The sequence below is a fragment of the Copadichromis virginalis genome, linkage group LG2, assembly GCF_057382275.1.
Source record: "Copadichromis virginalis isolate Kocher_CV1m ecotype Utaka linkage group LG2, C_Virginalis_male_GT1.1, whole genome shotgun sequence".
Lineage (NCBI taxonomy): Eukaryota > Metazoa > Chordata > Actinopteri > Cichliformes > Cichlidae > Copadichromis > Copadichromis virginalis.
Window position 1 is genome coordinate 29,141,959 of NC_140619.1, and position 11,465 is coordinate 29,153,423.

Sequence of the window (11,465 nt, forward strand, 5' to 3'; positions counted from 1 at the left end):
AATGCAAAGTACTACTCTAACTCTGGCAAATTGGTGAGACAAGCATACATAGATTCGTGACTCCTGTATTATTTTCAAATTCATGACTGGAATTCTGGCACTGAATGAGATGCATCTGGCTCGGAGCCTCTGAATCACTTCCTGTTTGAACAGAGCACTGAATATGAAATACCGGGAATAGCCGCCGCCCCCCCTTTTTTTTTTTTTTAAAGAAACAACCAAAAAAGAATTTAGTTCCATAATGAGATTTATTTACAGATGAAAGTGGGAGAGCTCCCTTGTGCATTTTATTAGCAGAATTCATCAGTTTCCCCCCCCAAACAAAACAGCAGGAAAATTCAGTCACACACACACAAAAAAAGTTGAAAAGTTGACAATGGCCACTTCAGTCCTACGTTTAAAAGAAGAAAATAAAAAGTGGCAAACCCAACAAACTGCACTACCTACAATTTAGAAACCTTGATTTAAAGCAGAATATACATATAAAAAAAAAAGAAAAAAAGAAAAAACTTCAGGTCAGCAGGCACATGGTCACAGATGCTCTTACATATAATGAAAAAAACAAAAAGAAAAAAAGAAAAAAAGCTGAAATTTGATGCCAAAAGCACACCCATTGCAGCCTTAGGCACAATATCAGTCATATACCACGATACTCTGCATGCTGATGGAGAAAAGCACTACATAAATTTAAACCAAAAACTATTAAAGACAGGAACCTGAGATATAAATTGAATTATCTTGCTACTTTAGCATGATCAGCAGCAAGATATTTCAACGTTAATCTCAAGCCATCGCTGACAATGGAACGAGGACATCTAGGCGATGCATACCAACGCACCCATTACGTGACAAAGCAATAGGAAGCAGTACCAATGTTAGGGTTACAAATGAAGTTACTCCATTTGTTGCATTATTTGGCTAATAAGATAGAACGAGAGGAGGGGGCATAGACAGCAGACAGCAACTGATCTGAATCTGTGAGCTGGGGAGGAGAAGCAGTGCAGTCTGCTGCTAGTTAGCTAATACTGTAGGTACTATGGGCCCTCATTCCCCCCAGCTTGAGTGAAATTGCATGGAGGCAGAGGGAACAGAGGTAGACAGGGAGGCAAATGTGGAACAAGAGGACAGACAAAAAAAACAAAACAAAACAAACATTGAGAATGTGGAATCGGAGGAATAGCTACATAGCTGGTCTTCAGAAGCCCGATGGTGTCAAAACATTCATGTCCCGAGGTTTGAGTTTATGCGGCCGTGGGTTTTGCCGCTTGGCTTCAATGTCTGAGATTTCAATCTTGGGTGGCATAAATTTTGTAGGGTCATCAACCTTGAGGTTGACCTGGGTGTTGGTGCCATCCATGGTTGAGGATTTCTGCAGACCAAAATAAGATTGCAGAGACAAACCTGCAGGAGAGAGGTGTGGTAGATGATGCCATTAATTACTTAAGAGCTGCAAAGAGAAACACACAGCATCACTGGTGTACCGTGTGAAATTTCCCTGAAATATTCCACCTACATGCCGTTATAGCTTCTATAAGAAAACTTTTAAATTGCACCTTATTCTGCATTTAACCATGTAAAGCCTGAACCACGAAATAATTGCCAGAAAATTCTTCTTTAAAAAACAAAACAAAAAACTGGAATGTTTATTGAACTTTCTGACAAACTCAAGGTCTCAAAAAGGTCTAGTCTTTTACAGGGTTAAAATATGCATGTTACTAGGGCTGAACGATATATCGCATTTGCGATAATATCGCGACATGATCAAGTGCAATTTTCTAACCGCAAAGGCTGCGATTATACTCTGGACATGTCCAAATTCATGGGCTGCATCCTCCTGAGGCCGCATTTGTAGACCGATTACGTCACAGCGACGCGCCGAAGGCTGTCCAAATTACTACCATATCCCAGAATTCATAGCGCGGCCCAGCCAAACTCCAGTTTCCAGCAATGGCGGCCGCTACTAAGTTTTAAAATTACTCATACTAATCTTTCTGGGTCACAAAATAAACTTTTAACATATTTTCAGGCGAGAAAGTAGTTGTGTAAACATCAAATATCTGCTCGGTTTATCAAGATATCCCATATTTGCAAAAGTGCTTCGACGTTTTCAGAGGCGTCTGCTACCCACCAGCTCGACAGCTAGCCGGGAGCTCGAGGGTTACTGATGCGGCCGAGAACGGCACAACTCCCGGCACATCATTTTCAGATCACCGCGGAGTTTCGCTGCTCGGGTTAAACGTGATATATAAGTCACTTAGACAACCTAAAAATGTTATTGTTGGGCTTTTTTCAGTGTTTTGTTTGTTCGTGAGTAAATCGGTTTGGCTGAGATTAAAGTTATTAGATTAGATAAAATAAAACTTTATTAATCCCCCGGGTGGGTTCCTCCTTGGTTTTCACACAGCTGACTAAACGTCAAACAGAAAACTTATTAAACAGAAGTATGAGACAGTCGAGAATTTACACCAGTGTCTGGTTATATTTTAGATAGCAAGAAGCAGACGGCCGAGTTTATTAAACTCCACCGAGACAGCGGTGACGCTAATCAGAACTAGACCGTCCAATTTCACGCCTTTAAATTTTAAAGGCGTGTTTGTGTGTGTGTTTATACAATTGCTATTATGTTTGCACTTTATGTGTAATGTTACTGACTGCAGAGATCAGTAAGATGTGTGTATTTTTTATTTATTAGTTTTATTTATTTAATATTAATTTTTAATTGAATGACTGTCTAGTAGTTCACAGATGTCGAAAAACTGAGTGTGGTAAAGCCACTGATTTTTTTTTTATGTATATTTCTGCAATCTGCACATTGTACTGACTTTCATTTTAATGTTTACACCAGGGTTCCTTGTCAGCACTTTATGCTCAGATGTTTGTAAGCTAAAAATAAACTATTGTGTATGTTCAAATATACTGTTGTGATTGAAGAAGTTAAATAAAAATGTCAGTCATCAATTCATGCATCACCTCATGTCATCATAACAGAGGTCTGTCTTCCAGGAAAGAACAGTTTAAAATTAATGTAATATAGTATTGGCCATACTATATGATGTATTGCTTGTCTTTGTTTAATAATACAGAAGACAAAGACCTTAAAAAATAATCGCATATCGCATCGCAATCGCAATATTGGGGCAAAAAAATCGCAATTAGATTATTTTCCATAATCGTTCAGCCCTACATGTTACAGTGAAAACAAGCTATGTTATCACATGTGATTAGGATCACATTTTCTGTTTTGGTTTCTGTGATGCGAGGCCTGTCTTTGTAAACAGTTCTGCAGGTTGTGGTTTCAACATGGCTGTGGTATGACTAGAAGGAAGTAGTTTCAAATGCTATCAATTTACAAACTTTTTTCTCCCCCAAAAATAAAAGGGAGGGTCAGTGCAGTTTCTTTTGATGTAAGGTTCAGGGGTATGACAATTCACCCTATTCGCAGAGTATCGGCATAGAAATGCTAAAAGACTGAAGATACAGAAACAGGCGTGAGCACAAATCTTTTACCTGTGCTGGTTTCAGAGCCAGGATCAGTGGGGGACTTCTGTACCACAGATCGGATTCCGAAGAAACTCCACCTATCACCTCCTCCTCCTTCATTTCCTCCCATGTCTGTGCTTGGGTTGGGACTGTGGGTCTCAGGTGCAGCAAGGAAAGGTGCAGGACTCAGATGAAACCAGTTCCTGTATTCCCATTACCCAAGAACAACATGAACATACAGCCAATTGGAAATTGTACAAATGTATAAATATAAGGGGGTTTCTTTGCTGAATGACAACTGGCTTTACAACAGTACAGTTCCTACCTGCGATGAACACTCGGTGAAGAGTAGGGACTAACGCAGGGGGTGATGTTGGGAGTAACAGAAGGGGTGCCACTTGGGGTGGTTGATGCTGATGTTGTAAGCCTGTCCTCAAAGTTTCCACTTGGCATTCTCAACTTCTGCACAGCAAGAAAAACAAAAACAGTTTAAAAAAAAAAAGTCACAAGCTCCCATCTGCTCCACTGTCAGTGTAAATTTATTAAACAGTTTTAATCTTCCCACATGTGTCTGGCCAGCACAAAAGCACAAACAGTGCTGTTTTGTTTCCCCCGTGACCCTGTTTGTAAGTTTGTTGTTTTATGATCTTTTGTTAATCTGTCAGTGAAACAACTAATTGTATTTACAGAGCAAACATCCCTAAATACGCAATGCACAAGGTCAACACTGTTTTACTTGGTTTGCAGATCGAAAAATAGGACGTCACAGGTTCTCAGAGCCTATTGCCATTGACTACGTTATGCAGGTGGGAACACAGATCAAAGGTTAGAAACAAAGTGTGCAAAAATTACTCATCTTAATTTATCATTAAACAGCAGTAAACACATTAAGAACCACAGAACTGTTACGCACCAAATTAAGCTTTCATTACATAACTTCGACTTTTTCACAAAATTGATTGAAATCCCTGAAACACCTACGAAAAACAACAAATCCATGTTAATGTACCGGTATTTGTCAATCATCAGTCGTCTTCAGTTTTAGTACAGAGTAAACAAAAGCTACTTTTTGACTAAAGGCAAAAAAACCCCAAAAACAAATCCAAGTTCCACTATACTTGCCATCAGACTTAAATTGAGTTCATGACTAATCTCTTGAAAAACATTTTCAGTGCCCAGTTTCCATTCGGTATGGGCATATTCCCAATCATATGGCAAATGCCCTTCCAAGCTCATATCTCCATTGTGCATGAGGTCCTGCTTTCTACTCTGGGTAGAGTCCATTTTGCAAATGAAGAGCGCAAAGCAACGTAGTGGCCTTTTAAACACATTACTTGGGTCAGTAACCTAGTTCGTCACTACTTGAACCCGACTGGCCCTCAGCCAGAACGATCAACATGGAGGTCATAACAACAGCCTGCCACATGCAAACAATTCTGTATAGCTTATAAAGTGTCAGAAAGCTGAAATAAAAAATAAAAAAAATAAAAAAGAGTAAAGACATACAAAAACCACAAATACACTAACACAGCAAAAAAAATAAATACACATATCGCACGGAAAACCTCTGGTAGTCGATTTGTTCCTCGTGTGTATATAAAACAAGACAAAACCCATTTATTACAGTTACGTAATAAATAAAACGCTTTTCAAATAACACCACCTAAAGTGGAATCTGTGTGAAATCTGGTTTCAATACAGATACAAGAGTTTAAAAAAAATAATGCCAGCACCAGTCTGTGCCTCGATCATTTCTTAGCGTTAGGCCTCATGATAGTAAAATGATGATAGTGCGGGGCAAACAGAGTAATTATCCAAGTTATATATTTACATCACGCTCACTTAGCAAGTGCGAAGGGCTTCCCAAGCCCCTAAAGTTACCCTTTCAGGTTATTTTATTTACCTGAAGCTTCCACTCACGGTAAGCAACACGGCCTTTAAATGTCTGCTGGTTTCTAGTTAGCCAGTGCTAACCAAGGCCAAGAACCACACAATGGTTAACTACTTTAACCCATCAATACGCAAACCATCATCCCCTCCTTTGTATTGCGAGATTCACGGTAGTTGATATATGCCGATCATTTATTTTTATTGTTCCGAATAAATACGTTTGTTTGAATGCTAGCTTCGCTAACGGCGTACAACACCTTCGACCTGACTGTCGTCAACTAAAGCAGCGACGTCTGACTAACCTTTTTATGATAACTTTTCGTTGACGCCTCGGTCCGACAATTTCTTTCACTTTGTCCATAATTTCCAGTTTAACTGACGATTATTTTTCACAAAAACGACGACGATACAGTCTATGCAGCAAAGTAGGCCTTTTCTGGTTTTGGTAGGAGCTCTGTGATTGGTCCGTCTCGGGGAACAGGAAAAAGGAAGGGGTTTGGTTTGTGCAGGGGCGTTGCTTGGCAACAATACTGCAAGAACTACAGCCTATGGAGCCAGCGCAGAGCTCATTACGTAATTTGTTTATCAAGACGTTTTGCCATGTTAACAATAGGTTTTTATGTAATTAGAAGTGCACATATCAAGTTTCTTTAAGTAAAAGTTTACTTAGCTTACCTTACTAAGTGATCTTTACACGTTAATGATATTCAGTAACTTTGTGAGGTCAATAAGAATTAGGTCAGTAAATAGTAAATTTGAGGACCTGTAGGTGGGTGGCTAGTTGTGGTGAGGGATATATATTGTCCTCTTCTTTCTAAAAACTAATTGCTCATGCATGTATGAAAACTAAAATCCAGCCGATAATTCATACAAAGTAGATGTTAACATTTAACATGGGCAGCACGGTGGCACGGTGGTTAGCACTGTTGCCGCACAGCAAGAAGCTCCTGAGTTCAATTCCAACATCAGGCCGGGGTCTTTCTGTGTGGAGTTTGCATGTTCTCCCCGTGTTTGCGTGGGTTCTCTCCGGGTACTCCGGCTTCCTCCCACCGTCCAAAGACATGCAGCTTGTGGGGATAGGTTAATTGATTAATTCAAATTGTCACTAGGTGTGAGTGTGAATGGTTGTCTGTCCCTATGTGTTAGCCCTGCGACAGACTGGCGACCTGTCCAGGGTGTACCCCGCCTTTCGCCCTATGACAGCTGGGATAGGCTCCAGCGCCCCCCGCGACCCTGAAAAGGATAAGCAAATGGATGGATGGATGGAACATTTAACATATACTTCTTAATTATGCTAATCGGGGGAAAGACAGTCATTGCAAGCTATTAAAAAACTAGGTCTCTAATTTTCATGATAATCTGCCCCAGAGTAGGTCACTTTCACAGCATAAATTACTATGGTGATCTGCATTTGGAAGAAAACCCAGGATTAACTCTGTAGTTACCCAAATAAGATGAAATCCTGCCTTGTAGCACAGGCTTTAAATATATATCTGAGCCAGTCCATCAACTTAATTTGATAAGGGTCAGATTTATGATGTGTTTTTTTTAATGTACTCTTTTTAATAATAATAACAACAACCTTCTGACAAATGACATTTAGGTGTGCATTTTCTTTTGAGTTCATTGTTACTTGCGGTCAGTGATTAAAACTGTTAATACTCACCGGCAGTGTGACATCACCTCGTCTGTGAATGTGGGTCTCTTCAGCAGAAAGGCCCTTGTGAGGGTAATAACCAGACTCTGTTAGTCCAGCCTGGTGCTCAAACTCCTCAAGGCTCTTGTGGGATTCCTCTGAGAGATTATGGGAACATTGCAGACAACTAGTCAGTGTGTTTAAGGTGCTGCACTCCAGCATAGCTCCACTAACACTCTTAAGATTGTTTAAGTGGGAGCCAAGTCGTTCTGAGCATCATAATTCATGTAGTGGACAGTGGCCTTGTTAAGTAACTCTATATTTTTAAATAAAGTTGTTTAGTGAAGTTGCTTTCGTGGACTTACTGATCCTTAGCGAGCTCATTAAAGTGGTGGCTTTGGCTTTCACCACAGGCCCAGGAGACTTGGCTGATGGTGCTCCCTCAACGCTCAGTAACTTCCCACCACTCTTCCCTTCCTAGTCACACAAATCCTAAGTGTTAGGCTGCACTTACAAACTATTAGAAATGGAGCAAATCAGAAGTGCACGCACCTAACATTCAAGAAGCATTTACACGCAACTAATACAAGGATCATTTTGTTCCGGTAACCAATTCAAAACAACGTGGGTTAGAAAATAAGGGTAAACACGGGAGCACCTCAGTTTTCCTGAACCTGTTCTGTGGGATAACAGGTTCTTTCCACAGGATGTTGACAGTCAAGTCAGAAGGTGGGGAATGCATAGGGCCATCCATGTTCTCATCATAGCTGATATTGTGTCGTTGTATTCCAATTGGAGATGATAATGCACCCATGAGGCAGGACGGCGTGCCGGACTCAAGTACTGAAATGAAGGAAAAGGACACATTACTGTGTAAATAAACAAACAAATAAACAAGAGAAAAAACTTCTGTTATCAGTACAAGATAATCACTTGTCTCACAGTTTAACTCTGCCATATCTCAAATCTTGTTTACCTGGAATGTCTCCCCGTCCTGAGGCCATTATGTTCTGAGCAGCTGACTGCAGGAAACGGTGGGGTCTGACAGCTTGGCCGTTAACCTGACACTCAGCTTGATGCTGGACTCAGATCTGACCACTTCATCACATGACACCAGACACGGAAAGTTATTAGGCTCACAGAAACGAATGTAAAACACTGCTCACTAATGTCATTTCTTTTACCTGGGGAAGAAGGTAGGCCTACACATGTACTCTATGCATATGTTTAACAACATGATTATGGGTAAGTGCAAAAAATAAACACAACAGACATTAATTACTGAACACAGTGCAAGATGTCCTGACCTGCCTTAAATAGAAATACAGAGTCTGATTACAGCAGCGCCATTAATATCAGTCACACATAAATTCCTGCTGATAGCAGAGGAGTACAGCAGAGGTGGCCAAATTTACCCAAATGTCGATAGTACTGGTATCAGATTAATACTAGCGTGACAAGATTGACACTTTTTTCTATCATTTAAGTTCAGTATTCAGCCCAATGAATAATTTCAAAAGATTTTTAATACAGTTCTAACACATCAAAGCATCAGAAGCTGACCCAAAGTGTTTAGAGACAGGAATATTTACATTTCAGGTAAAAAATAAATAAATAAAAAAACAGTTTTGAAAATGTTAGGTATTTTAGTACCATGGTAGCATTTACTGGATATTGTTTTATAGTGACATTATGCAGGAAAACTCTGTCATTCAATAAGGCCCCTTTGTTTCAGTGTTTTTCTCTTTGACCCAAGAATTGATGTGTGAGAATCACAGGCTGGTACAAGGTTGAAATACCACAGAGATCACTCCCTCAGCTACATTAGTTTCTTAATCTTTTAGACGCCTGTTAAAGGCCAAATGGTTTGTTTCAGATTTCACTAATGAAAGAACTCTTTGTTTTGTGCCTTGAAAATATGTCGCTGAGATAATCACAATTGTAGCTGAATTGATAAACTACACAAAGGATGCTTCTTCACCCAAGGGCAGGAAGACGCTGCCTTATCTTGGTCTGTACTGGTTTAAACTGATAATCTGCTGTCTCATGAATTTTACCCTCTATATAAACTGTTGTACTTGTGAATAAAATTGAGTCACTTTGGGAAGACAATCTAAAGCAGTCTCTGTTTTCTTGTTCTCCCAAGCTGCTCCCGAGCTCGTACTAACACGCTGAATGGCATGCTTGAATATTACTTGAGAATATATTTGACTGTGTTACAGACTAAGGTACATTCTCTGCTGATAGACGTCCACGCCTCGAAGGAAGTCGATCCACGGATTAGGCCCTGGAAACCGTTTCCTTCAGAAAATATATGAAAAGTTGAAAGGTATGCTTTTATTTTGCTAAATCATTATTTTGGAAAGAAAAAAAGCACAGTGAGTATGTAGTGAATGTTAAAATGTGTTTAGAAATCGCAGAATAATGATGATCCCTTTCATAAATCATGACACAACTACAACATATTCGGCATCGGTATTGACACTTTATATAGTGTATTTTCTTGGTAGCAGATTGATATCACAATCTGTAGTAGTACACAACCGAGCTCTGGATTAAACAAGGAAATGACACTTTTTCATTTCCGTCTGACAGCTGATCCACAGTTAGTTAGTTCCCTATTCAGTCGAATAAAACCACACTCAATCTTGTTTAGCTCCCAATCGCCGTGATCTGAGCTCACTTTCCAGCTGAATGCGCTCTTAAATGAACTCAGAATGTGACATGTTTCTCATACATATTGCAGCAGAATTCAGATTTTGCAGACACGGGTCGGTGGTGTTTAGTAGTCCGGTCTACTTTCCAGACAGCTGACATCGTGCTGTTCACGTCGGCGCTCATGGAAGCCAGATACAGTGACTTGCAAAAAGAAAAAAGAAAAAAGAAAAAACGCACACACCCCTCCCCCGAAAGAAAAGAAGTCATGGGGATGTTTGACTCGTGTCGGTGTAGGATTTAAAAAAAAACGCAAACTAGCTGTAATGAATGAGGAATGATACATGACTCACGCTGCAGTGTTTTCCCGAGAAAAATACATGTATGTAAAAACAGAGAAGCCCATTCAAACCACTTTAAAATGATGTGATTTGCAATAGGCTATACATTTAGTTTGTATATACATACAAGATCTACATTTTAGGTTGTCCAGAATTTGCACGATCCCTTCATCGTATATTTAAAACTTAAAACTCACCCGTGAAGAATTCTCTCACTGTCCCTCTGAAATTACTCCACAGCTGCAGTGATTTCGTTGCCACTGTCGCGCCGATTTGGGATAACGAACAAAAAGATATTGTTTGTTTGTTCGCCGGCTAGTTTATCCATGACTTTTGGACATGCAAACAGAGTCCATATGCCCACGTCACGGTGAACGTACCTCCTTGGCAGCAGCCTAAGCCGCCGCGGAGGGATCCGCTGAAACTTGACTCAGTATGTTTTGATGTGGTGCAATAGATCAAGATCGTTACTGTGTATATTTTATCACCTCATAACAATCCTGAATGTTATACTTCAAAGCTGAGGCGATAAGGCAGGTTTGCTTGAATCTGCAGTGAATTCCTAATCCCCATTCATTCTTATCATTTAAAACTTTAGATCTTTTTTATTTTTAAACTTTAGCGTTTTACATAAGAGGAGTTGCAGTAATGGTGAAGTTTAAAGGGTTATCTGCAAAGATTAGACTTGATCAGTGTGATCAGCGTTGTGGGCCTTGTAAGATCCTGGCCTTTTATTTAAAAGGAACTGCAGTTTAAGACTTGGTTTCAAAGCTAAGGTTAGACTGAGGTCTAGCCGTGGTAAAAGCATTGGTAGATGGCTAAGGTCACCCTTGGGTTCAGGGAATGCACATGCAAATTATGTGGATGAGGGTGTGGTGGATAGCAGCCTATAGGACTCTGGAAAGTTCAGCCACCCCTGTCAGTGAGGACATTGCTGACTGCTGACTGGACCCTGTAATCCCAGTCTGTTTGCAGCTTCAGTGTCATGTGTACTATTTGATGCCAGACTTTAACTTCTTAATTTCAATGCTTGGCAATCTGCTTGAAAGTGTGCAACCACTTCCACAAATATCCCAGAGGCGAAGCTGTTCTGAATGGAGGGTTGGGTTGCAAGTCTTCTGAGTCAGCATCTTGGACTGTTCAGCATTTACAAGAAACATTTTGTAATAGTTATTGCAACAGAAATGGGTCATCACAGCTGACGCTGAAAGCACACACACACACACACACACACACACACACACACACACACACATAAAAAGCTCTCACGGTTTTGAAACATTTTGTAATAGTTATTGCAACAGAAATGGGTCATCACAGCTGACGCTGAAAGCACACACACACACACACACACACACACACACACACACACACACACACACACACACACACATAAAAAGCTCTCACGGTTTTGAATAGTCAATGTGAAAGTTGATGTACCATCTACTTGTGGTTTCTCCAGG

The 11,465-nt window shown here is 40.2% G+C and overlaps 1 protein-coding gene across 2 annotated transcripts; it reads right to left on the reverse strand.

Annotated features, from left to right (window-relative positions):
• Positions 1-229: 229 nt before the first annotated feature.
• LOC146717548 (putative monooxygenase p33MONOX) lies at positions 230-10,392 on the reverse strand. 2 transcript variants are annotated; one of them, XM_085477891.1, is made up of 8 exons: positions 10,200-10,392; positions 7,983-8,104; positions 7,665-7,849; positions 7,372-7,483; positions 7,037-7,164; positions 3,806-3,942; positions 3,508-3,683; positions 230-1,401 (listed from the first exon to the last, which is right to left on the reverse strand). In XM_085477891.1, exons 2-8 carry the CDS (start codon positions 8,008-8,010, stop codon positions 1,196-1,198), a joined length of 972 nt encoding a protein of 323 aa, XP_085334017.1. In that variant the 5' UTR covers positions 8,011-8,104; positions 10,200-10,392; the 3' UTR covers positions 230-1,195. The 2 variants fall into 2 exon arrangements, with proteins under 2 accessions (XP_085334017.1, XP_085334025.1); XM_085477899.1 differs by lacking the exon at positions 10,200-10,392 and having other exon boundaries at positions 7,949-7,994.
• Between the last annotated feature and the right edge of the window lie 1,073 nt (positions 10,393-11,465).

What these genes read in the sequence shown, in the direction of transcription:
- LOC146717548 (XM_085477891.1), bottom strand. Translation starts at nt 8,010, where the DNA reads ATGGCCTCAGGACGGGGAGACATTCCAG. An exon ending in GAGGTGATGTCACACTGCCG is followed by an intron (nt 3,943 to 7,036) that starts GTGAGTATTAAC and finishes CTTGCTGTGCAG; the next exon opens with AAGTTGAGAATGCCAAGTGG. An exon ending in TCACCGAGTGTTCATCGCAG is followed by an intron (nt 3,684 to 3,805) that starts GTAGGAACTGTA and finishes ATGGGAATACAG; the next exon opens with GAACTGGTTTCATCTGAGTC.